This window comes from Homarus americanus, unplaced genomic scaffold (genome assembly GCF_018991925.1).
Source record: "Homarus americanus isolate GMGI-L3 unplaced genomic scaffold, GMGI_Hamer_2.0 scaffold16889, whole genome shotgun sequence".
Classification (NCBI taxonomy): Eukaryota; Metazoa; Arthropoda; class Malacostraca; order Decapoda; family Nephropidae; genus Homarus; species Homarus americanus.
This window is the reverse complement of record NW_024725586.1, coordinates 43,090-70,166: the sequence shown is the minus strand read 5'-3', so window position 1 is coordinate 70,166 and position 27,077 is coordinate 43,090. Positions and strand designations below refer to the sequence as shown.

General features: G+C 37.9%; 1 protein-coding gene across 8 annotated transcripts in view; it reads left to right on the top strand.

The window, feature by feature from the left end:
* The window catches only part of LOC121865243 (gelsolin, cytoplasmic), a 100,718-nt gene that overhangs the window by 52,402 nt on the left and 21,239 nt on the right, over nt 1-27,077 (top strand). For 5 of the 8 annotated variants that reach the window (XM_042364593.1, XM_042364592.1, XM_042364596.1 and 2 more), the window contains exons 2-11: nt 14,665-14,739; nt 15,127-15,192; nt 15,678-15,790; nt 16,187-16,313; nt 16,978-17,155; nt 17,934-18,055; nt 18,396-18,497; nt 22,202-22,213; nt 25,847-25,940; nt 26,494-26,655. In XM_042364593.1, the coding sequence (XP_042220527.1) occupies nt 14,665-14,739; nt 15,127-15,192; nt 15,678-15,790; nt 16,187-16,313; nt 16,978-17,155; nt 17,934-18,055; nt 18,396-18,497; nt 22,202-22,213; nt 25,847-25,940; nt 26,494-26,655 (1,051 nt within the window). The remainder of the gene's footprint in view (nt 1-14,664; nt 14,740-15,126; nt 15,193-15,677; nt 15,791-16,186; nt 16,314-16,977; nt 17,156-17,933; nt 18,056-18,395; nt 18,498-22,201; nt 22,214-25,846; nt 25,941-26,493; nt 26,656-27,077) is intronic. The other 3 variants (XM_042364594.1, XM_042364597.1, XM_042364599.1) reach the window with 1 other exon arrangement.

The following is a 27,077-nucleotide window of genomic DNA, read 5'->3' as shown; positions in this document are numbered from 1 at the left end:
CACACATGGCAGCAGGGTCCACCATTAGACAACACATTATGCTGCCAATATCTTCCCAGGCTGTAGTACCTCCCTGTTTGGTGTATATCTGTGTGTGTGAGAGTATCTTAAAGGTCATTCTCTCCTCCTCCAGCACTACCCACGCTGGTTATAATAGAGCAACTTGAGAGAGTTCAATGACGTCATCAACTGGCCACCACGTCATCATGCGATTTTGTTTCAACCAGCTTCTCAACATCATTGGTCTTCATGACGTCATTATTTAGAAGCTTAGTGATTGGTTTACTTTTCATCGACTTTACCTCCAAGGTCTGGCAGTGGTTGGTTGAATACTTCCACCCGCTGATGAATCACGTGTTATCTTTATTAATGACGTCATCGGCTCACTTGTTCTCTGACGTCATAAGCATTCAAGAGAGCTGATTGGTGGATATTTATTTTTTCTGCAATATATTTTCCCCTTTAAATATACACGTACGGAATAGATTTAAATGAACACACACACACACACACACACACACACACACACACACACACACACACACACACACTTTATATGAGAATTAAGTGTAGGTGTTTGAGGCAGCTGAGACCAAGACTAAACCTTTGATCTGAGACTTGGGAAGTGAGTCACGCCTTGAAAGAGAAGCTGAGAGGTGCTGCTGAGAGATTCTAAGCTGGGAGGTGTTACTTGAGATTCTAAGCTGAGGGGGGTTGCTTTAGAGATTTTCTAAGCTTAAGATTTGCTAATCGCGTCTTGAGAGAGAGTGTGAGATAAAGTGAGAGAGATAGAGAGAGAGAGTGAGATAAAGTGAGAGAGCGAAGAGATGCCGGGATGAGAGAGATCTGAGAGGATGAGAGAGAGATCTGAGAGACAGTAATGCTCTTGTCAAACCTTTAGGAAGAGTTACTGCTTTGATAGTCTCTCTCTCTCTCTCTCTCTCTCTCTCTCTCTCTCTCTCTCTCTCCCCCTCAGTACCATACCTTCCATCAGGGTTTTAAGGCCCGGCGTCTTTGATCAACCTTCACCAGCCCAAATTTTCATCAGTCTAAAGAAACTGTCTGTCTGTCTGTCTGTCTGTCTCTCTGTCTGTCTGTCTGTCTGTCTCTTACCTGAATCTACCGGTAATCAGTACACGCAAGGTTATGAGGGGAGGGAGAGTAGAGGTAAATGGGGAGGAAGGAAGGAGGGGGAGGAAGGTTAAAGCTGCTGTTGTAAATGAGGGAAGTTGGGAGATTAGCGTTGGAGGTAGGTGGAGAGTGAGGGGTAAATTGGTGGGGGGGAGGGGATGGTTGACCCTCCTCCAACCCCCCTCCTTCCCCCCGTCCCCAACCCTCATTGTCTTCCACTTTGTATTAAAATGGTAAAACCTGGTGTATGTATGGATGGACGGTATGTGTATGGATGGACGGACGGTATGTGTGTAGGGACTGTGTGTATGTATGTATGTATGTATGTATGTATGTATGTATGTATGTATGTGTTTTAGTTTAGGTCTTTAGTTTGGTCTCGTGTCTTACTGTGTGTTTTATTTCTCTGGTCTCTTTAGGTCTCTGATTTGGTCTTTCATCTCTACCTTTCTCCTTCTGGTCTCCTCCCTCCCAGTCTCCACCCGGTCTCTCGCGTCTCCAGGCTGCCACTTACCGGGACCTTCTGGGAGAAATTGGTGGCGAGATTTGCAATATGTGGAGAGGGGGGTGGATGAGAGTGGATGAGAGGGAGGGGTGGATGAGGGGGGAGGGGTGGATGAGGGGAGGAGGTGGATGAGGGGAGGGGAGGGGTGGATGAGGGGAGGGGGGGGGAGAGGAGGGGTGGATGAGGGGAAGGGAGGGGTGGATGAGGGGGAGAGGGAGGAGGTGGATGGAGGGGGTGAGGGAAAGCAGAGAGGTGTCTGAGGGGTGAAGAGGATGAGTGAGGGAGGTGAGAGGGAAGGGAGAGGGTTGGAGTGGGGGGAAGAGGAAAGAGGAGAGGGAGAAGTCGAAAGGATGAAGATGAGAGGCGAGGAGGTAAGGTGAGTGGGGGAAGAGGGGGTGAGTGGGGAAGGGAAGGATGAGGGAAGGAAGGGGTGAGTGGGGAAGAAGAGATGAGTGGGAGGAGAGGGATGGTGGGGGAAGAGGAAAGAGATGAGTGGAGAAGATGAGAGGGTGAGTGGGGGAGAGGAAAGAGATAAGGGGTGAGGTGGGGTAGGAGGATGTACCAATTGAGATACACAGGGACTATTTGGCAGCTGAAGGATGGTGTGCAGTGGTAGGTGTGATGGTTGTAGTAGTGGTAGTTGTGTCGTGGATGGTTGTAGTAGTGGTAGTTGTGTCGTGGATGGTTGTAGTAGTGGTAGGTGTCATGGATGGTTGTAGTAGTGGTAGTTGTGTCGTGGATGGTTGTAGTAGTGGTAGGTGTCATGGATGGTTGTAGTAGTGGTAGTTGTGTCGTGGATGGTTGTAGTAGTGGTAGGTGTGTCGTGGATGGTTGTAGTAGTGGTAGGTGTGTCATGGATGGTTTTATTACTGTCAATATTTCTTATTTAATCGACCAATCACAGACGTCGTTCGTAAGTGCACATCTGTTGTCTTATTTTGTATGGCAACATGGAACCAGTGTGCACTACGGGACTATTATATTTCAGTCAATATATATTTTATTAATTTTTCATTATATTTTTATTTTATTATTATTATTATTATTATTATTATTATTATTAGAAACTTGATATAATACTATGACGAACCTTTCATTTGATCCAACCGCCTCCCTCCCTCCCTTCCACCTCCATCCCTCTCTCTCCCTCCGTAATGGACAGTTTTTGTCACCTGGTAATTACTCGCTGGAAAATGGGATGATGGTTTATAATATTTTAAAACTTTATGTAATAATTGTTTTTTTTTCTTCACCGGGTCTCTCTCTCTCTCTCTCTCTCTCTCTCTCTCTCTCTCTCTCTCTCTCCTCAATTCCACTTTCAAGATACCTCAAAAAAATATCCGAGTGTGAAATTGCAATATATTAATAAATTCTTCGATAAATAATGAAAATGTAAGTTATGGCAGAAATACGAGCGAGGTGGCGATAAATTCTGGGCGCCTCAACTTAAATGAAAACGGCGGGAAGTAATGCAGTTTGTAGATAATATATATATATAAATTTTTTAACGCGTGTGAATTCTTTCGGTATAAATTATTTGTCCTCTTGTGTGTTATTTTTTATGCTCAGGTTATTTATTTATGATTTTGTTTTTTGTGTTTGTGGGTTTATTTTTTGGTGGGTATATGAATGTAAGTCTATGTTGAATAAATGGTGTGTTTTTGAACGTAATGTATGTCTTTTTTTTTGGGGGGCACACACGTCAGGGTTTAAAGCATTAGTGTCCATATTGTTATCGGAAAAGGTTCATTTTGTCATAATTTATGGCCTCGTTAAGGTGGCAAGTAATGCAGCGTAATAAACAAGGGATTTATGGTAATGTGTGGCCGTGCTCCCTGCCATTCCAGCACTGCCCGACCCCTGTCATTCCCTCCCTCCCTCCCTCCCCTCCACAAGAAAATACAAACAGCATTTAGATGAAATTAAAACTCTAATTTCAAACAGAAAATATCCAAACGGAAATATTAATTATATTTTAATATTCTTTTTATGTTTCAAAATAAATTATGGTTGAGAGAGTATTTTGTTTATTGAATTTCGAGTTTGTTAAGCTGTTGGCGTGTTTAAATTCCCTCACGTACCTATATTATTCTGTCGTAATACATTAAATAAATATAAAACTTATCGGGAATGGACGATTACGTTTGAGTTTAAATCCTTTAATAGTTGTGAATGAGCTTAAATATGGAATTGACTCGTTATAGAACCAAAATACAGTACAGAAAATACCCAAATTCGCAGCCTTTTCGTATTACCATTAATTTCTCATCGGAACTATATATACTGTAGTGTAAAATTAGGTTGAGTTTTATCCTTCGAAAAGTTGTTTGTGTTTTTAATATAAACTTCACTTAGAGCGGAATTAAGTTTGGCGGGTAAGGAAGGTTGCCAGATTCGTCTCCCGGTTAATATATCATAAATCAGCCGGGTTAAAATCTTTACTCTGATTTATACTACGTACCGTGAATTAATCATACTATCGGATAGATATTATGAGTGAGTTGAGGGAACAAGCGCTCTAGGCTGCTTACACGGCGTTGGTCGAGAAATATTGAATCCAATTATCTGTTACAGTCGGTTTGTGAGGGAGGAGGGAGGTAGGGACGTTTTCTTTTTTCTTGTCTTTTTCACTTTTTTTCCGTTTTTTCTCGATTTTCCCGGGTTTCTCGTTTATTGTTTTAATTTTTTCACCGCTTTATGCGTTTTCCCCACTTTTCCATTTTTTCCCAGCAGTAGAAAAAAAAAATATTAACATGAAAAATAAAAACTAGCTAACTTCAACTATTTCGCCATTACCTAAGAAGACCTATTATATAATACCTTATCGGAAATTGTTTTAATAATATTTGAGGGATTGGACATTTTTTAACAAGTATAACAATTTACTTCCCGATATAATTTAAAAACTTTAGAGTAAGGTGTATTATTACGTCATTTTTAAACGTCGGAATTTGCTGCCAAAATTTTATGAAGGTTAAAATATTATAACGTGTTGAAAATGTCGTATATGAAACGTCGGATTGGCTGTGATATTTTAAATCTTTTTCGCGCCTTTAGTCACATTTTTCACGAAGATAGAGCATAAGTCCTTAGGTTTTAAAATTTAAAGCAAATACATACATACAGTACATACGTTTTACATGTAATTTAACTCTTGTCTTGGCTTTTGATATTGAGACACAGGTAATGAGAGTGATTAATTATAACGAGAGTCGATTTACCTGACTGTGATTAGTAAGTTGAAGGAGGTTAGGTTAAGTTAGGTTAAATTAAGATATAATACCAGGGTATTTAAACATCAGGGTGTCTAATGTTCAGGTGATACACAATGTTTATATAAAATCTCAAAATAGCTCTCAACAACTTCTCGCCGTGGAAAGAGAGAGACTTGCTTCCCCAGGATTTGTCTCTCAGGTGTAGAGAACCTTGACGTAAATCTTGAGAGAAAGTCAGGAGGGAGAACTCGTGTAAGTGTCGGCGCTGCTGGAGAGAACATTTTGAGAATTACTAAAAGAACAAAGTAAATATAACACAATTTTTTTTATTAAGAATGAAAGTTGAGACATAATAAACATCCTAACCTAACTTGGTGTGTTAGAGGATTGAAGGGAGGGTTCCTACTGCCCGTGACCAATGACAACGGTCGTAAAATGGCTCCCGCACTGCGTAAATCGTTAGCTTACCTGGTGTGTGTGTGTGTGTGGGGGTTATAATCACCTGTTTAAAACGTTACTCATTCTCTTCATTAATTATTAAAGATCAAACAACAGATTCTCTTTAAATTCATAAGTCACTCATAAGTTCCTCATTTTCGTCATCAACAAAACTTACAAAAATATCATCTAAGTTCATACATTATACAGTACTCGTAACTTTCTTACTTTAATTAACTACTACGAGTAAAATATTAGCGTATGTAATGTAAATACAAGATGATTCAGCAAAGAGTCCATTAAATTAGAGGATGAAAGCCTTTGATAACTCTAAACCATAATGTGTGTCTGATAAAATGTGCGAGGAAACAAAACATAATGGAGATATTATAGAACGCGTCAGACAATCATTGGTAACAACTTAGAGTATTTCCTTTAGGTTGTAACAAGGAGGGGTCACACTGTAGAGATCTGTGAATAAATGATTACTAAAACCTATGGGGGGTTTCACATCAAATTAACTCTCATTAATACAACATCTTAAATGTATTGTAACATGGAAACTATGAAGAATCTGACATTTTACCATAGAGACATTGTGGTTTTAGAATTATCCAAGCATTTCATCCTGTAATTTACTGTACTCTTTGCTGAATCACCATATTTATTTTAGCACCGCAAGTCAATATAAAAACTCTTTGGTAATATCACGAATATTTTTGTTTATTTATATTGATCAGCTGAGAGGCATTTTATTTTGACTCATGTTTATAGTTTTGTTATTGTCTTCTTGTGTATGTTCGTCACTCCTGAGTCCGTGGGTTAGGGGAGGGAGGGATGAGAGAGGTGTGTTAGGTATTCAGGTCAAATAAATCATAAAAAAGTTTACGGTTGCCGGGGTCCATCAACTAGGCTAAGTCAGTCAGCCCACCGGATGATATTTTAGTATTGTTGTCATAAATGTCTATTGACCTTTTATTTATCTATCTATCTATTTATTCTGTATATAAGTGGCAGCAGTTGTGGGCTCTTATCAGTCCTGCCAACAGCTGTGAAATTTGCTCTTAAAAACATCACTCTTGAACCTTGTGGGGTGTGTGTGTGTGTGTGTGTGTGTGTGTGTGTGTGTGTGTGTGTGTGTGTGTGTGTGTGTCAGTTCATCATAATTACTACAGAGATTCTAAAGTACAAGTACCCACATAAACCATATAAACAGTAGATTACCTCTATGTAGAACCTAAATGTAGGCAACCTGTACATAATCTATATATATATATATATATATATATGTGTATGTGTATATATATATATATATATATATATATATATATATATATATATATATATATATATATATATTTGTATATAGAGCGATCACAGTAACGACTTGAAATTACTTCACATTAATCTTCAGAGTTCACAAACCTACTTATAGGAAATCGTGTTTTATGACCTACGTGTTTTGGGGAGAAGGAAAAACGAATTGCCAGCTTAATCTTTTAAAAGGAATGTCTTCAGTTTAGTGCAGCAGAAAAATGAGAATTACTGATTATATGTGTATCTCGGGACACACACACACACACACACACACACACACACACACACTACTTTGCTGTCACTCGGAATCGAGTATGACGATCATCCAGCTATGATTCAATGATATGAGTTATTAAGGATGTCACCTTGGTTGGTGAGCTCTGATGTAACTAAAGAGGCCGATACGGGACCGGCAGAGTCGTTCACAGATGTTGCACATGTGGAGGGCTACATCTAGTGCGGGAGGGGCGGTAGCAGCGTCTTTCTGGCGTTGGCGCTTGTCTGCCTCGGTTTGTAGTCGGGCTAGCTCGAAAGTAGTGACACCTTCTCGTGTGGTGCTCCTCCAAGCGTTACGGTGTGGAGTAATGGACTCCCAGGTGAGGGGGTCGATTTGGCACTTTTTCAGGTTTGTTTTAAGACTATCCTTATACCTCTTCAATTGCCCGCCGGCGTTACGTTTACTATTCGTTAGATCACTGTAAAGTAGCTGCTTTGGCAGTCTACTGTCGTCCATGCAGGTAACATGGCCAGTCCAGCGTAGTTGTTCATGGATAATGGTAGCCTCGATGCTCCTACAGTTGGTGTCAGCAAGAATACTGGCATTTGTTCTCTTGTCTTCCCAGTAAACTCGGAGGTTGGAACGTAGACAACATTGATGGAAGTTTTCAAGTGCCTTGAGGTGCCACCTGTATGTATGTGACCCATGTCTCACTGCCATATAGCAGGGTGGGGAGGACCACTGCTCGATATACAGTACGTGCAACTTTGTAGATAATTTCAGCTCTCTACAGCTGAAGACACGGTTTCGGAGTCTGCCAAAGGCTTAAGATGCACATCTGATCTGATGCTGAATCTCTTCATCGATGTCTGCGGTGGTGGACAGGTGGGAGCCTAGATACCGAAAGTGGATAACGTTAGAGAGGGTAGTACCGTTAAGCTGGATGGATGGTGGAGGTGTGTCTGACCCAGGGGCAGGTTGAAAGAGAATCTAAGTCTTGCGTACATTCACCTCATGGCCGAAGTGTGCATACGCAGATGCGTAGGTGTTCAGGATCTCCTGTAGGTCGTGTTCAGTGTGAGCGTCAAGGGTGAGGTCATCTGCATACTAAAGTTCAGTAATGGAAGCTGCCGACTCCTTTGTTCTTGCCTGGAGTCGTCTTATGTTGAAAAGACCCTTCACCTGGTACTGGATGTCCACCCCGCCGGCTAGATTGGCACTGGGACGAGTAAGGAAGGCAGCCAAGAAAATGGAAAAGAGAGTTGGTGCCAGTACACACCCTGTTTTACCCCTGTTTGGATGGGGAAGAACTCTGACTGGGTGCAGTTGTACAGAACACTGCCGTTCATGCCATCGTGGAGTTGTCTCACAATGGCGATGAATTTTGGTGGGCAGCCAAAACGGATGAGGGTCCACCAGACGGCTACTCTGTTGACTGAGTCGAAGGCCTTGATTAGGTCGATGGAAACCATGTACTGGCCACGACGCTGTTCTCTGCACTTTTCCTGTATCTGGCGGGCAGCAAAGATCATGTCAGTGGTGCCATGTGATGGTCTAAAGCCACATTGAAATTCTGGGAGGAAGATTTCTGTCTCAGGGAGAAGTCTGTTTACAAGGCGATAATCTTGCTTGCTACGGAGAGCAGCGAGATCCCGCGGTAGTTGCCACAGTCTGACCTGTCTCTCTTGTTCTTATAAATATTGATGATGGAGGCATCTTTAAGAGCTTGGGGGATTTCCTCCAATTCCCATATATTCCCCAGGAAAGAGTGTAGACGGCTGGGAAGCAGAGGTACTCCTGCTTTATACACCTCGGCTGGGATTCCATCAGGCCCTGAGGCTTTTGTTATTTTTCATCTGTTTGATGGCAGTAGCTACCTCATCCAAGGATGGAGGGTAGCTGAGGTGGGTCAGCTCTGGGTGCTGAGGGATCTGCTGGGTAGTCAGGACATCCACATTAGTGTTTCGGTTGAGCAGTAGTGCTCTTTTCAGCACTGAAAAGGCCTTCATCATCTTTAATTATGGAGTTACCGTCGGATAAGCGGATGGGGACTGCCCCGCGAGTGATTGGCCCATAAACTGTTTTAGTGGAATTGAAAAATTCGTGCATCTTTTGCTGGTGTGCAAATTTTTGTGTTTGACATGCTTGATTTTTAAACCAATCGTTCTTTAGATTGCGAAGTTCCCGCTGGGCCGCCGCTTTCTTCTTGCCGAAGGTATCAGCTTTGGTCCGAGACTGAGGGTTGTTCTACCAGTCAGTAAAAGCAGCACGTTTATCATCGATGAGTATATGGATTGCCGGGTCATTTTCATCAAACCAGTCCTGGTGTATTCTTTTGATCTGGCCGAGGGTCTCTGTAGGTTTTCGTCATGTGTTGAGAATATCCCATTCAGCACTGGCATTTGGGTTGTTTGCTGTTGGATTGTTTATCAGCCCATGTTCGAGCTGCTCTCTGAAAGCATGTGCTAGCTGGTTCCTCCAGATGCTTAGTGGTTAAGACCTCTCCTGGAGACTTGCTGCTTTCGCCGTTTTGGGGCGACGTGAAGTGAGAGCTTGGCTCTGACAACTCAATGATCAGTGTTGCAGTGGTCTGAGCCACGCGTGGCATTGGTGATGAGGACATCTCGCTGATCTCTTTCTCTGACAATGGTGTACAGTAGTCAATGAGATGCCAGTGTTTGGATCGTGGGTGTTGCCACGAACCCTTGAACTTGTCAGCCTGCCTAAACAAGGTATTGGCGATAGTGAGGCTGTGAGTAGCATACTTGCTGAGGAGGAATAGGCCGTTGGGATTACACTTGCCTAGTACGTTTTCCCTATGGTTCCCTGTCAAATGTTAGTATCTCTGCCAACTCTGGCATTGAAGTCACCAAGGAGCACAACTTTGTCTTCTCTGGGGATAGGCGTTAGGACTCTGTCGAGGTCGGCATAAAAGGCCTCCTTGATGTCATCCTCTGCATCCAGTGTTGGGGCGTATGCACTGGTGTAAAAGGCATGACTTGAGTGATCCAGCGGGCCTCGAAGCATCATGGGGCGCTCGTTGATCCTAATAAGCATTTCAATTATCCTGTGTAGGATGCGTTGGCGGATGGCAAAGCCAACTCCAAAAATGCGGTTTCTCTCCGCAGCAGACTTACCCTTCCAGAAGAAGTATAGCCAGACCCTCGTTCTGTGAGTTGACCCTCGTCTGAGAGCCGGGACTCACTGATGGCTGCTATGTCGATGTTGTACCTACCCTGCTCTTTTTCCACAAGGACAGTTCTTCTTTCAGGACACTTATTTGTGCCAGTATCCAGAAGGGTCCGGACATTCCATCCAGCGACCATAAGATGTTGTATAGTTTATTTTTGTTTGGATCTGTGATTTTGATTGTGTTTTCGACCGCATAAGGATGACCTTACTGGGTGCAGTTGCCCAGTCAGGTTGGTTTTTAAGGCAGGCTATGTTTAGGACACCTTTTCTTGCTCCCTCCCCATGTGGGGTGAGCAGAGTGGCTCCTCCAAAGGGCTGCTCACTCGCACAGACAGGACCGGATTGCACTGCTGCCTAGATCCCAGTGCATAAACGCCCATCTTATCTGTGCTGCCGATGTGCAGAGTTGTAACTAGAGACTTCTGGCAGTCATCTCTGCCTGTCCCCGTCGCCACTCGTCCGTCGCCATAGGACTTTTGGGGATACAGTGGTACAAGTGTTGCAACGACTGGGGAGAGGGAGAGTTGCAGTGGACTGCCGATAGCCCAGTTTGGTGGGTTTTGCCTTAGTAGCCTGTCCATCATGCATTGCCTTCATCCGCCGTTGTAGTCATTGGGTTCCCATGATGGTCACCTCTTCCGCCTAAACCACCGTTGGGGTCTTGTTGGAGCTCTATAAGCATGTCTGCCTGATGCTGGTCTGGCCTGGGCCCACGAGGCACCCAGTTACCATGCGTTGCCACGAGGAGACACAGCAGGAGTCTTCATGGTGAAGAGTCTGTGTACTGGCAGGCGAATACATAGGCAAGTTGTTTCCCTGTTCGCCACGAGGGCTAGCCAGCGGCGGCAGCTGAAAGAGAGGGAGTGAATCTTCAGTTGAAATAAGCTGGCGAGGGGGTGCTTATTTTTTCCTTCCTCTCTCTCTCTCTCTCTCTTTCCTTCCTCTCTCTCTTCACCGAACTCTACAAAGGAGGCATCATAATGCAGGATATGACCTCACCACAATCTACTAAGAAGTGGGTAAAGCCTACAGCCATATACTGTAGACACACCTACCAAGGCCCTCACGTCAACACTCGATCTACCAGACACAACCACAAACTACCAGCCCTGACAACCTCTCAACCAAACCCACAACAACAACAACAACCACATTACGACAGAATCAATAACTTCTATAATCGTCACTCAACCAGGTCATCCATTAAAGTTAAACAAGGAACTTTCAACACGCTAACTGGGACATGACCTGACCTGACTGACCTGACCTGTCCTGTCCTGTCCTGTCCCGTCCTGTCCCGTCCTGTCCTGTCCCAACTTGTCTCATTCTTAATATAGATTTATTCACCAACAATTAATGACTCTTAATGCAGATGAATAACTTAGTGCCACTGTTCTTGATAATGTACTGTAACTGAGTGGGATCTGTAAGTTAAAAATTTTGGCTAAATTATTATACTTTATTCCAATTTTCATCTTATCCTTTTAGAAAATTTTAATCATATTTTACTATTATAGCTTTTAAAGTCGTTTAGTATTTAATTTATATTTTTCACGTTTACTTTTGCAGTTTTTATTGATTGCTTTCAACACTAATTCAAAACACAATGAAAAAAAATATATAACGGTCATCTTAGATTAAGGATCATTGAATTAAATTGTAATATAACGTTTAAATACAGTTAATATAGCTTTATTTACCCTTAAGCTGGGCATTTATTTACTGATTTTCAATTTGTGATCATAATTCATTTATAATTGATAATGAATTTACAGTTACCGCCCTTATCTATATTTACAAACTCGGCAATCAACAGCTTTTCAATTTACACCGATAAAGATTTACAGCTGGTGTCAATTTTAACTTACGGTTGTAAATTTCCCCTCTTAAGGCTAGGGAGCAAACACAGGTTAACCCGATAACGAAAATCGCTACACCATAAATTCTGGCAATTCATGTTTGAGAGCCGTAAAGAATGGTCTATCGGCCACTCTCAAGATGAATTGGAGGCGCCATTGTTGAGGTATACACTGAGACACACACCATACTTCCATGTTAAAATGCTACGTAAATATATTATTTCATTCTGTGTTAGGGAAACTTTATGAGAAAAATAACATTTGGTCTTTACCTTACATTAAATGACGGGGTTAAAAAGAATTAAATTAAGTTATTGATCTAAGGTTTTTTTTATTGAGTTTTAAATTTTTGATTGAAAAGTAAGTTATATGGGTAAACAATGAAATATGTGATGACTATAGAAGTGTGTGGAAGGGGCGTGACAAGAGATGGGAAGGGTGGGCGGGAACCATGGGCGTGACTGGGCGAGATGGATGTGTATTGTTCCGCCACGTTTCCAGCCATCAAGCGTCCCGCCAAATTCTCCCTCTTCATCAATAGCCTCTTCCTCCTCCCTCCCCTTCCCTCCGATGTGTAGTAGAGCGAAAGAGTGAGAGAGAGAGAGATTGATTGAGAGTGAGATTGACTGAGAGAATGTGTGTTTTAGTCTTTTAGCTAATATATGTCACCAATTTTCTTGGCCATAGTTATCTCTTGTATATTCTACCTACTTATAGTTTTAATGTCTCTAATTCTGCTTCTTTTTTCCACTTACCTCTTTACCTTCGATTGTTCCACCTGATGATTAAACTGCAACTTCCTAAAGCTAAATGGGGATTTAGGTTGGGATATATTAAGTTAGATTAGGTTAGTTTTCGTTATACAGTATATATATATATATATATATATATATATATATATATATATATATATATATATATATATATATATATATATATATATATATATATATATATATATATATATATATATATATATATATATATTGCCATACTGTACAGTACTTTAAAATGAAGGTAATTTGAGCTTCAAGAATAAATAATAAACCAGGAATGTAATTATATTAATAATGTAAATTGGTAATTAGTTTTGGTGATTAGTTAAAGTAATTAGTGGATGAATGTAATTATTTAAACACGCGAGCGGCTGTTTCCCGCCCCTGTTAAATGAGGAAAAGTCTTCAGAGCTTCTGTTTATGATAAAACTTTATATATATATATATATATATATGTATATATATATATATATATATATATATATATATATATATATATATATATATATATATATATATATATATATATATATATATATATATATATATACATCAAAAAATTTCCTTGTCTATTTGTAGTGTGTAGTCAGCGTTGACAGAGGCTTGCGTCTAGTTATAGCCTGTTAGGGTTTCCTGTTTTGGGGGTTTTATAGCATTCCGGGATTTCCCGCATCAGGTGATATTTGTACTAACTAATGCTATATGCTAACTCTATACTTCATTAGTGTAGTATCTGTAGATTATTTGATAGGCAATTGATTTGATAAATTATATTACACTGAAGCAAAGTTCTCTTTATTAACTTGCATACTGGTGTAAAAATAGGTAAATAATATGATTATACAAGCAAAATTTTAATTAATCTCACTCTTTTAGCCATAAAAGAAACTCACAGACATTTGGAATGGCATTCAAAGTTAGCTATTATAAAAAATAAGAATTCTATATTTAATGCCATTTGGAAGCCACATTCTACAAAAACCTAAAGCGAACACTTGAATGACCTGTGAAAAAAATAATATTATAAAATCATTTGTGCACACAAGCCACACAGTCACGCACACACCAATAGTTGTTCATGAAATAACTCCTCAAGAAGCACAAACAGTCAATCTCATTCTGTTAGCCACGAAAGAAACTCAATGATATTTGGAATGACCATCAAGGTTAGCCATTATAAAAAAGAATTATTCATAGAATTTATCATACGAGTCACATGTCCGTACTCCGTATCATGCAAGCCAAGATACACCATTATATCATGGCTTGCATTTTGGCAGCATATACAGACAGATTACTGACAGTTAACACACCTCTGCAGGGAGATAACACGACTAAGACCAGTACCCAAGGAAGACGTGGTGAAGGCCACAAGTGTACAGGAACGGTACGAGTCACTTCTGTCAGACTCGCTCTAGCCCCCCCTCTCTCTCTCTCTCTCTCTCTCTCTCTCTCTCTCTCCCTCTCCTCTCTCCTTCCTTCCTTCCTTCCTTCCTTCCTTCCTTCCTTCCTTCCTTCCTTCCTTCCTTCCTTCCTTCCTTCCTTCCTTCCTTCCTTCCTTCCTTCCTTCCTTCCTTCCTTCCTGCGTTTTTGTATTTTGCACAGTGCAAATCAGAGATAAGGAATAACAATAAGAATCCCGGGATTTGAACCAAATTCCCGGAAAATAAAACATAATCACTTACGCCCAGGATCCCGGGAAGGAAACCCAAGCCTAAATAAGTACAGTACAGTACATAAACCTCATACTTCCATTATACAATATCCTTTTGAAATGCTACTTTAACACCTATCTCAATAATTGTACAGTACTTTTTATAATTTCAACAATCACTATCTCAATACTTTAATTTAGGCTACTTTTTATATGTATAATATAATTTACGTTTTCCCAATTAATTTTTATTTTAATTTTACATCAGACAATTTTTTAAGAGTTCTTTGTTTTTAGAAAAGTGATAATGGCTGTAATGTTGTTATTATACTTATCTTAATTTACTTTCTTATCCGACAGAACTTCGAGGTGGTTCCATACCCTAAGGAAAAGTACGGCCAGTTCTACCAGGGGGATTCCTACATCGTCCTCTATGTGAGTACACGTTTCCTCTCTTGAGTACCTGTATCCTCTCTGAGTACACCTTTCCTCCCTCTCAGCCACTCGAGCCAAGTTTGCCCAGATAGAATTATTGTATTATTAGTTTTTGGGGATAGTTGTCAAAGTCTTATTGTATTGGGAATATTTAGAGACCTACATAAAATCAGTATATACAGGTAAAACTAACTTATAGTACTTTTATATTACATGTTAATACCTGTACAGTATTATTAATTTACGATCAATGATAATCTAGATGCTGTACTCCACATTCATTCAGTACAGTAAATATTTTTTATATTTAATTTCTTGTTTCCTATTTGTCATTCTAAATAAACTTTTTTTTCCATTTCTCATTCTAAATAAACTTTTTTCCCCCAGACAAGAGATGTGAATGGAAACTTAAGCTGGGACCTGCACTTCTGGTTAGGTTCGGAAACATCTCAGGTAAGTCCGGTGTTTCCTCTTGATATTATTGGCATATGTTGTGACGTAAATATTTCTTGGTCTGTTTGCTCACTGTAGTCAAAGAATTTTCAGATTACCACAGTAGTAAAGCTGTCCATAGTACTTACTGTACATGTAATAGAGGTAAACGCAAGAGTCATAAATGAAGAGTAATTGCTTAACACAAGTTCGTACAGTATTCACATACAGGTAGAGCCATCATCATCATTGTACCTGTATATAATAAGTTACAGTATATCACAGAATTATCACATGGGCTCAACGTTTTTATGATCTGAATTAAAACAAAATTTTCTCCAGCTTGAACATATTTTAAGCATCTCCCATATTTACTTCATGGTTCCTCTTTCATTGGTTTAACTAGCTGTCCTTTTTCTTTGGTTCAACTAGCTGATCTCTTTCATTGGTTTAACTAGCTGTCCTCTTTCATTGGTTTAACTAGCTGAGTGTACTTTCTATATCAGGATGAAGCCGGTACAGCAGCGATCAAGACGGTGGAGTTGGACGACCAGCTGGGCGGTGTTCCTGTCCAGCACAGAGAGGTGGAGGGCCACGAGACCTCCCTCTTCCTCTCCAGGTAAGCGGTGTGGTGGAGAACACATCGTGGTTTGTGTTGTAAAGGATCTGTTTGGTGTGACGAGCGAGAATAATGTGAAGTTATGAATTTCTTTTGTTTCATTATCAGTTTGTTGTTAATTTTTAATATGAATTTCTACAAAAACATTAATAAGATTTATATCTAGACAGTACTGGTATATATATATATATTGATGAAAAGACTGGGTTTTTGAAGCTCAACGTGTGCAAAGTTTTATATTTCGTTTGGAAATTGACTTATTAAAGGTAGATAAAATGAAATAATTATTACTGTTTAATCCTCCGGTAAATGGTGGATTATTTGAAGTAAAATAAGATAGTATATATATGTTTGGCTGAAGAGCAAGAGATTATTAACAATTGTTGTCTTTCTTAGGTTCAAGAAGGGGGTGAGGTACCTGAAGGGGGGTGTGGCCTCTGGTTTCCATCACGTGGACCCAGATGCACCTTACCCTGCTCGTCTCTTCCACGTCAAGGGCCGCAGGAACATCCGTATCAGACAGGTTGGTTCATTAATTTGTCTTGTTCGTATAACTACAGCATACACAGTACATGTATAGCAAAACTCCCATACTGGAAATTACAGTTTGATATTGGTGTTATACACTGATGTTGTGATCGTTATCTGAGATATATTTTGAGTGTAAAAGTTATTATAAACCCTGAAGAAACAAAGATAAGTGGGGTATGCTATAACGAATCTAATTGGTTCTAGAACCTTGTTCGTTATAGGATTAATCCGTTCCAGGCCCCCAAATACAACCACTTAACACTGAAAAATATAATATAAAATTGAAAAAAATTGTAAAAAAGTGCATAAATATGCATCTAAACCCCTGAAATAAAGAATATAATTAATACTTGTAATAAAAAACAATAAATTAGTAAAAAAACAAAAGAAAAAAAAATTTTGTTGTAGGAGTTTCGTTCGTTATAGCATTCTCAATTTTATAAGTAAAACCGTTCGTTATAGGAATATTCGTAATAGAATCCATTCGTTATAGCATACCCCACTGTATATAAGTAGAATTACAGTATAGGTGACTTGTGACTTGTCTATACCTGTTACTGTAGTATGGTGTTTCTGGGTGCTTGGGCATAAACTAATTTATCGAGGTAACATAATAATTAAAGATACACATTTTAAAAGCTTGAATTGTATTATAGGTTGAAGTTGGTGTAGGATCCATGAACAAGGGTGACTGCTTCATCCTGGACTGTGGCTCACAAGTCTATGCATACATGGGGCCAAGCAGCAGGAAGATGGAGCGTCTCAAGGCCATCCAGGCGGCAAATGCTGTGAGGGACGATGATCATGCTGGAAAGGCTAAAGTCATTGTTATTGGTGAGTACAATACACCAGTTGATTCCTCTGTCCTCGGTTCTCTGGGATGTCTGGTTAAAAGAACCTGTGTTGGATAATTAGTACATATACAATGATTGATGTTAATGCAGATAACAGGCTAGATGTCTCTGTGAGTTTGGTATTGGAATATTTATAATTAGGCATAAGATTATTGTTAATTGTTATTGTAACTTATCATTCATGAATTTTTTATAATTAAGCATTTATAAATTTCCTATTTCTATAAGATTCTTCTCGAATATAATGTATGAAGGAATTAGTACAAAAGAAAAAAAACTAAAATCGTATATAAGGCTGTAAAGATATGGATAAAAAAATATTACTTAAATGAGGGACTGCGTGAATGGAGTTACTGAGAAAAACTGCAGGGGAGGTGGAAAGAGGGTTATGGGAAGTGTGTGTGTGAGGGAAATATGCTAAGAGAAATATGTTGAATAATGTAGATACTCAGGGATCATGTTACATCCTCTGTCTTGGGAAAAGCACATTAGACATAGTATGACTTATTTTGTTCAGGTATTCAAAGATTTCTTGATGTTTTTACCCCTAAACTAACACAAACTTTTAGCTGTATAATTGTGACATTCTCTTTGCTTTCTATACATTCTCCTTTATAATGTAGAATGTATCCAGTTCACTCTACCAGCTATTTAATTATGTGTTACTTGTCTCTCCTGCCAAGACAAGCTGTTGCAAAGTGTAGCTGGGTTTTGAGAGAGAATATCACTGTTCATTGTTATTATTTTGCCTTCCTCAGATGAAACTGCATCAGGAAGTGAGGCAGGGGAGTTCTTCTCTGGCCTAGGTGGTGGTTCCCCTGATGACGTCGCTGATGAAGATACTGGTGTTGATGACTCTGCCTTTGAGCGGTCTGAAGTGGTGAGTGGGCGCCTGTGCTACAACATTTACTCTTGTAATGCATTGAAATTAATCAGTTAATTTGGGGGAAATTTTAATCAAGCAAAGTTGTCCATTATTAAATTTAACTACTGTAGTTATTTGGCTAAAATTGGCATCAAGTGTATGGTGACACATGGCAGTAGAATCAATCCTAATTATGATTCTGCTTTATACCATCACTGTTTTGACAACTATTGTGACATTATTAAACCCAACACTGCATTATTTATATGATTATATATACAATACAGTATTAATACATTCTAGTTCATAAATCTTCAGACTTGGAAAAAGATCTTATATTTGATTGTGTCAACAGAATGTGGTAACACTGCATCACATCTTTGAGGATGGTGATGGTGTTATTCAGACAAACATGATTGGTGAGAAGCCTCTGCTGCAGTCCATGCTCGACTCTGGTGTAAGTATGACTCCTGATTTTACCACTTGAGTTAGTTAGAATTTATAGAATGAGATTTTTTTTTTTATAAATATCTTGAAAGTAAGGTTTTTAAGTTACAAGAAAGTGGTGGACATTGTAGTCTGCAGAAGAATTACATTATTGTATAGAATATTTATAATGAGGAAGATTTCAGTACTCTTAAGCTTTTAACAGTTGTTGAAGCTTTTCTTTTAGCGTGAGTTTCTGCTTTCAAGTGATGGCTGAACATTAGGGAGGTTGTACTTTATATCAGCTTTTAATATAATAGTTTGGAGTGCAACTAAATAATTCCTATTACTGTACTTCCTCTCAACTTCTCCCTCCCCCCAACACATTTTTATTATTAAGTTTGAAACAATGAAATATAATAAAGGCAGACAACTTCTCACTTAACCTAACCAAAATTGTATAAAAATCATGATCCAGAAAGTTATTTTTTACAGGGTTAAATAAAGATCATCGATATAAACCTTTGTTGTTCAGCTGTATAGGGTAACAGTGACGTTGCTTGCTCGTATTTTATCGTATATCTTAGAGATTTGAAATGTAATGCACCGCTATTTTTACCTCAAGACTACATGGGGAGCGTGACGATGGCTTATTAGTAGTTACTTCTCTCGGTACTTGTCACAATCATCGTTATCATCATACTTTTGTTTACTCCTCACACTCATCATCATACTCTTGGTACTTATCAGAGTTAGAAACTTTTAGAAGGACAGTGAACATTGGGCAACAACATTAAATATTTTCATAATCTCAAGGCATCTCGGTCTGTTTTTTGTACAGTCAAATCTTAAATTTACATAGTACCATTTTACTAGACTTACCGGTACAGTATCACGGAATGAAAGTTATTGGCTGATAAAAAATTAAAATTGGCGGCCCTGTAGTTTAGTCTCATATTTGGCCGTTACACATAAAATTCGATCAATTTTATTGTGGGAAGACTGTAAATATGTGGATATTTTTTACAGTAGACATAATTTTAAGTAATTTAGGTTTCAGTAATGCTTGGCTCGGTCTACTGCCATAACAAAGTAGATAAAACATTGAGTAAATTTTGACAGGACATCCTTTCACGTTTCTTAACACTATCACTGCATACGCCTTGTATAGAAGATATTTTTACGATAAACATGATTTAGCTTATGAAAGTGTTTTGTCTAATCTACTCTCGTCACATTGTAGATAAAACATTCTTGACGATGACATTTTCTCTCTAATGCCACCACTTCTATCCACGTTTTGTTATTACTGGCTTAATGAGTCTTACTACTGTACTTTAGGACACATGCGTACTAAACACGTTCCTGCTTGATGGTTCTTCGTTGCTGTAGATAAAGAGAAAGCAGTAATTAGTTTGAAAATACAAGTTTATGAGTTATTCTTTAAAACATACACAGACAGTGCCGTAACAGACATGTCAGCTGGCAGTACAGTACAGCATGCAGTAAATTTATATTGTACTGTATGTGAATAATGTAACTACCGGTAATTATTGCGATTTTGGAATTTTCTAATGTGGAAACTGATTACCGAGTGGGTTATATATTTTGAGTTAAAGTTGATTCTATGACATATTTTGAGTTAAAGCTGATTCTATGTTATATTGTGAGTTAAAGCTGATTCTATGATATATTTTGAGTTAAAGCTGATTCTATGGTATATTGTGAGTTGAAGCTGATTCTATGATATATTGGGAGTTAAAGCTGATTCTATGGTATATTGTAAGTTAAAGCTGATTCTATGGTATATTGTGAGTTAAAGCTGATTCTATGATATATTTTGAGTTAATCAGTACAGTTCTAGAAGTCTCAAGTGTTTCTTAATTGGGAAATTTTTTGAATAAGCAAATGGATCATTGAGCTACGAGGCATCATTCGTTACACATTAAGATATAGAAATTTATTATCAAGTTTATTTCAGATATGTCAAATGTTTACCGTGTCACTGAATCTATGTTCCATATTGTTGAGTAGTGTGTGATATATATCTGCCTGCCGTGGTATCCTATCGTCGGCATCAGTTTTAGGATCCCACTATATATTTAACCATTTATCTTTTTAAGTATACTGTATATCTTTAAAGTTTTCTTAAGTGTGACCTCCCAGTCCTCATATACAGGGTGACCATACAGTAGATGATTACCCTAAAAACAGTATGCTCTCATGCTTTAGTCAGGGTTATCATTTATGGACATCCTGTATATCTGTGCATGACAAATATACTTAAGTTGCTACTATTTTGAAACTCTTAAGATACACTATTCACAAAGAGTATCCTGAGTGAGGCAGTGGTCCATTGAGACTCCCTGCCCCTCATCCCCAATAGCATGTTCATTACCTTGCTATGCTGAGCTTTGCATCGACTACAGTAGTGTCATATTAACCATGTTTTCTCATAGCTGTGGTCTTCCAGGCTGTGTTACTGGTCAAGTCTACTGTACATACGTTTGAAAAATTTTGAGAACTCGCAATTTTTTTTAATTTTTTTTTTTTACATATCTTCAGTGTCTTGATTTCTGTTTATGATTTGATAGTTTATGTCTGGAAAGCAGATCTCATTATGCCATTGGACAGAGTTTAGTTGTGGAAAATAGTGTTGATTTCATAACCTGTGATAAAGTATCATGTTAGATAGGATACAGGAAAGACTGTGTTGATAATACTGAACTAATGGAAAACTTTACCACAGTGAAAGTTTGGTATAGATTTAGATTAGAGCCGAGTTTACATAGTTATTAACATGTACAAGTAACTAGGTTTGTGTATTATTACTACCGTACCATTATTACCTGTACTGTATTGGGATGAGAACACACCAGTTTAGCAAATATTAACGACTGCTCTGAGTAGCAAGTGTTACTGTTGAATGAGAAACATATCTTGTGCTTTTTTTTTGGTGTCAGTTGTCAAATATTTTATCCAAATCTCTAGAAGAAAATCATTAAAAGGGTTATTGCTTAAAATGTGTGAATTGGTACTTGCAGACAGATCAGGACTGGCTGCCTTATGTTATGAATTTTTGGCTTTTTAGGATTTTTGTGTTTCTTTGATCAATTGAAGCATTGCTTATTGAAGCTTTTGTTAAGTTTTTACAGATTATTATTTTGTTATATCTGAAGCATTTTTGAGGCAGAAGATCATGAAAGAATTATCAAAAGTAGTTGGACAGTTGTTACATTTTTCACAATTTAAGAACATTCCACTAAGTAAATAGGAACAAGTCATTCAGTTATTTTATCCCTTAACAAATGGCCTAAAGCAGACAGCCATTAAATAGAAAAGAAGATTAAAATTTTTCGTTTTCAGAAATTTTTATTAAATGTTCCTCAATTGACATTATTACGGTAATCACAAAAACAGAGAGTGCAGTAATGAATGGTTTTATTTACTGCTAGGATATGAGATTGGTATTTTGGTTTTCTTTTTTATTGGCAGCTGTCCGACTGTACTGTGTTTGAGTGCCCGAGCTTTTGATACGTTCCTGCTTCATATTAAATGTTCCCATCATTTTTTTCCCCCAAACCTTCCTTCCTCCCTCCCAACAGTTATCTAAATTACCATAATACCTTTTGTTAATAATTTTATTATGGTTATTAATTATTAATTTGTTTTGTTCCCTCACCAATTTTAAACACACGTATTGATTGTGGCTTTATACCTCGCTACGAACAACAGGATGATGACAAGGTAAATACATTATGTATGGTGGAGTATAAAGCTTGCACAGTGTAATGCATATTGCTTCTTGTTTATCAGTCTATTATCACCTCCTATTTTTTCATTTATATTTTCTATATTTTTTTAGAATTTTTTGTATTATTTAGTTACCGTAGCTTTGTGTATAAAAGAGAATTATCTTTCTCTTCATTCTAACAAAATATACTCATACTGCTAGCTTATGAAGGTAGTGTATTCTCACCAGCACTGTATTATGGAGAAATACATCAATGGAGGTTGTGGGGTTTGATGGTGGATATGCTTTATTGTGTTACTGTTCTCTGATAACTGGTGTCTTGAGAGAAAATCACCTCTAACTTTAATTACAATATACATGTATGTGATTTAATTAACATGAAACATTATAAACAAATTTCAAGGTTGTGGAGTTTTAGTCTGTCTACTGCATCCAAGACTTGGTTAATGTCTGAGCGTATTGCCAATACAGTACTATACAACGTGTGTGTAAAGTCACAGTATAAGCAAGTTTTGTGGACCATATGCTGGCAGCCAAGTGATCTGGTTATGGTATTTTGAACTATGTACAGTAATTTGTTAACCCAACGATTAGTCAAACAGTATAATGCAATTTTCCAGACAGTGTATGCAATTTGATCTTAGAAGAGACAGTGAGTTAATGTACTGAGTTGATACCTTTAAAAAGAAATCACTGCCTTGAAAAACTATCATGTTTTTTATCTCGAGTCAAATGGTTTCAAGAAAGACGGTACTGTATTAAGGTGCTGTTATTGAGAGGCTGTCTTGACGTATTTGTCATAGTATTATTGTTTGTTATTGTGTTATGTTTACCGTACTATTTATTACTCAATAAAGGCCATTCACTCTAATGTAACAGTATATCTGTATATGAAGTTAGGAAATCATTTATGAATTTTAAGTTTTTTTGATGGGTAAATGCATTCCCATTCATAGTTAATACTAAGTTTAAGAGAATAGAAGAGAATTTTGGTGTTATTGTGTTTCTCAAGCACAGAGAAACATTTTTTCCAGAGATTGAATACTGTATTTAGTTACTGTATTCTTCTACTTCATTAATACTGTACTATAACTTTTGAATCCTACTATATATCCTTCCAAAATGCTATAGTGAGTGCATGCAGTTCTTGAATATTTCTTCACTAGGAAACTTTATTTTGCTGTTCTGCCAATACAATTAGACATCCTGGTTGGCTTAATGATCTTAGGCTCCGTCTCAACTCTTAGAAGACGAGTAGGCACAGCGAAAATTACATCGGCACTTTGCTATGGCTCAGAGTCTCGTTATGTTTGAGATACATACCGGAATTAATCTGTCCTCGCTGCTTTGACTTTTTAATTCCTTCGTGTGGTTAAAAATTATATTGGTGCATTGTAGAACTAACATGGTGTAGTAGAAAGCTTGGGGTTAACATGCTTTGCCTACGTTGGTATTGTATTTTCTAATCTTTTTTTATGTCTTGTATAACCAGGAAACAATCATGGAAAGTTCATCAGAATAAAATGTATTTCTAACATGACATTTATTATACAGGGTACTTTATTTTTTATTTTTTTTTAGACAACCCTAAATTATTACAATATTTTTGGACGTGCAATAAAGAGGACCCCCCCCCAAAAAAAAAGAAGATAGATATAAAGTTTGATTATATATGTGCTTCACAATAATCAGACTTTTATTCCTATTGATTTGTAGATTTCTGTTTATTGCACATCCTAAAATCTAGTACCCTAATCATTTAGGATTCTCGGATAAAATATTAACCCTGTCGGTATAAACGCAGCTTTGAGTCCCGCGATTGAAATTCCTTGTTTGTTGTCCTGTTTAGTCTGGGTGTTGATGTTGGTGTAAGATAAGATTTGGGATTAGAGGTATTTAGTGGCACCTATGAAGGCCTGTTTGTTTATGCCCAAGAGTAAGTACAGTACTGTTTGATGCTCTACTGACAAGAATGTGCATACTCTTTTCTGAACAATACTAACAATAATATTTTGGAATGCTTATTAATGTAATATTTAAGTATTTGGTGGTTCTTATATGACCTTTTTGTGTATAAGGTATTTGGGAGATAATTTTCAAAATGAGGGATGATATATCTGCTTATTGTATTGAATTTGTGTGTCATAATGAATGTTACTGTACATTTTGATAGACTGTATTAAAGTAATCTTATCAATAGAATGTGTGTAAAAGGTTAGTTATATTTACTTTATTATTTTTAAAGAGTATTTTTTAGTATAATAGGGAGATCAAATAATGTTTCAGTATAGTAGAGAATCAGTGAAGTATGGTGATGTGCTTTCTCAAAATAAATGTATTTTTATAGACTCAGCCTAGACCTACTTAATGTACAACTTCTTTGTTTAATATGTCTACATTACACTATTTCCCGTGTGGATGGAGGAGTGTGGGGAGAGTAGAAAGGAAGTAATAAGTGTGGAAGAAAGTTAAGGAAAAGCAGATGAAAGTTTGGGGACGGTGGGGAAAGGTTGTCACAGGTTTTTCAAGAGGCCAAGCAGATACTCTTTAAGGAATGGAATAAGAATATGGGGAGAACAAAAGAATATGGTGGTTAAGAATGAAATTAGGGTTATATTATAGGAAAAAGAGGAAGAATATGGTGGTTAAGAATGAAATTAGGGTTATATTATAGGAAAAAGAGGAAGTGAGAGTGAGATTTCCGGTTTAGGAAGTTGTGGATGGAATACTGCCAAACAAAAGAAGAAAATTTATAAGAAATTTAGAAATAATAAGTGAACAAAAAAGTGTTGGGCTGGGAGCTGATCAGATGTGCTTAGATTGTTATGAACATGTCGAGAGAATGAGAGGTGAATGGATACCAAAAATAGTTGTATAATTTAGTTGTGGGTGGTAGGAGGGAGAAGGAAAGACGAAGACAGACAATGAAGGATGGTGTTAAGGATGCACTAGAGGAGAATGGAATGGGCAACCAGGAAGGAGAAATGTGTGCGTGAGCAGAGATCATGGCATCGAGTGATCTTTAGAGAGAGAGAGAGAGGAGATTCTTGGTTGTTGCTGGGTTATGTGAAGTAACACTAGATATGGAAGGAGTAGTACCAGACTGAGAATGATTTTATAGTAACAGGAGTTGGAATCGGCTAATGACAACAGATTAATTAAAATGTGTTGTGTGTGTGTGATAGAGTGATTGTTCGTCATGTGTTCACTACCTTACAATACATGCAAAAAGGCTGGAAATAGTAAACAGATACAGTACATATAATTTAGTACAATATATTAAGACAATTTGGATAAAGTAGTTTAATATTTATGATATATTAGAATTTCATTTACTTATATATCTGATTGTGAAAAATATGCGGTTGTGTTTTATAGATACAGGTCCTATTAGTGTTATAAGATTTAGTTTTCGTTCCAAGAGAAATAATTTCATGATTATTTTTTATTTTAATGATTAGAAGAGTCTTATGAAAATTCTATATTTATATAGAGGAATTACCATTAAGTAAATCATAATTATGTGATGGTACAGGTAGGAAGAGTTGTTAAAAATGATTCTCATGCATCAGATTTATTTGCACAGTAAAATTTCAGTCCATAATCTTTGTTTTTGGTTTCTCTAGGACTGTTTCCTTCTTGACACTGGTGTTGGAGTGTATGTGTGGATTGGCAGCGGCTCCAGCAAGAAGGAGAAGGTCAAGAGTATGGAGTTGGCTGGTGGGTGTCCCTTGTTTGGTATTGTCTGTGGCGGGGATGCATGTGTGAAAAAGTAGATTTTATATAGTAATTAAATCTGCAGAATCTTGATAAAAAGAGTTTATGGATTTTGTTAAAGATACTGTTAGGTGTGTTTTTGTTTTCATGTTTGTTCAATGTATTTAATTTTTTTTTTTATTTAGAATCGTGTAAGGTAGTACACCATCAGAGTGGATATAGCACTTGCCTTCAGCCTTAAGGGTCACTGGCTTACACTTGGTTCACCCCCAGTAAAGCCAGCTGTGAATGAACACCTTATTTGAGGAAGTGATATGGTATAGAGCAGTGCTGGCTACACTGCCTCCTTTTGTACCTTAGGTTGTAACTACTGTAACTTTCTTCACAGTGTTCAAAGTACCTGTACAACAAAACTCTTAACTGCAGTACTTGTATAAAGGTAATTGTCAGCATTTACCAACATATGAACATCCAATGCTTTTTTTCTAGGATAAATATGTAAGTTGTCACTTGATATGATAGCAAAGATTTATTCATCATATTTTTTTTCTTTAAGCTGGCTATATGGAGAAGAAAGGATATCCCACATACACGAACGTACAGCGTGTGGTTGAGAAGGCTGAGCCAGCGGTGTTCAAGGCCTACTTCAAGACATGGAGGGAACCTCAAGAACAAATTGGACTTGGTCGCGTCTTTACCCAGCGACAGATGTCTGCAGGTTGGTTATACTTTCATTATATAACATATGAGTATAATAGGCACCTGAATTCACTTGATTCCCTTCAGTGCAAATACGATGATGTTTATGTAGACTATGTGAGGTGGGTGATACTGTGCCACATTCTGACTCAACACCACCACCCAAACATCCCCCTCATACAGCTGTGGGCACGGTAAGCACTTTGTTTACATGACTTTATTCTAACATTACTCAGGTACAGAGCCCATCATCTTAACTCATAGCACTAACCTTACCACAGTTTGTTTACATCGTTATGGTGCCAGATAGGAGGAACTCTGTAATGTGTTGGGTGATGCTGTAATCTCTGTGGATGTGGTAATTAACTGGCCTTTTTTTAGTGTGTGTGTTTTACTCATTATTTAAGTTGATACCTACTAATTTAACCCTCTCCCCTCCCC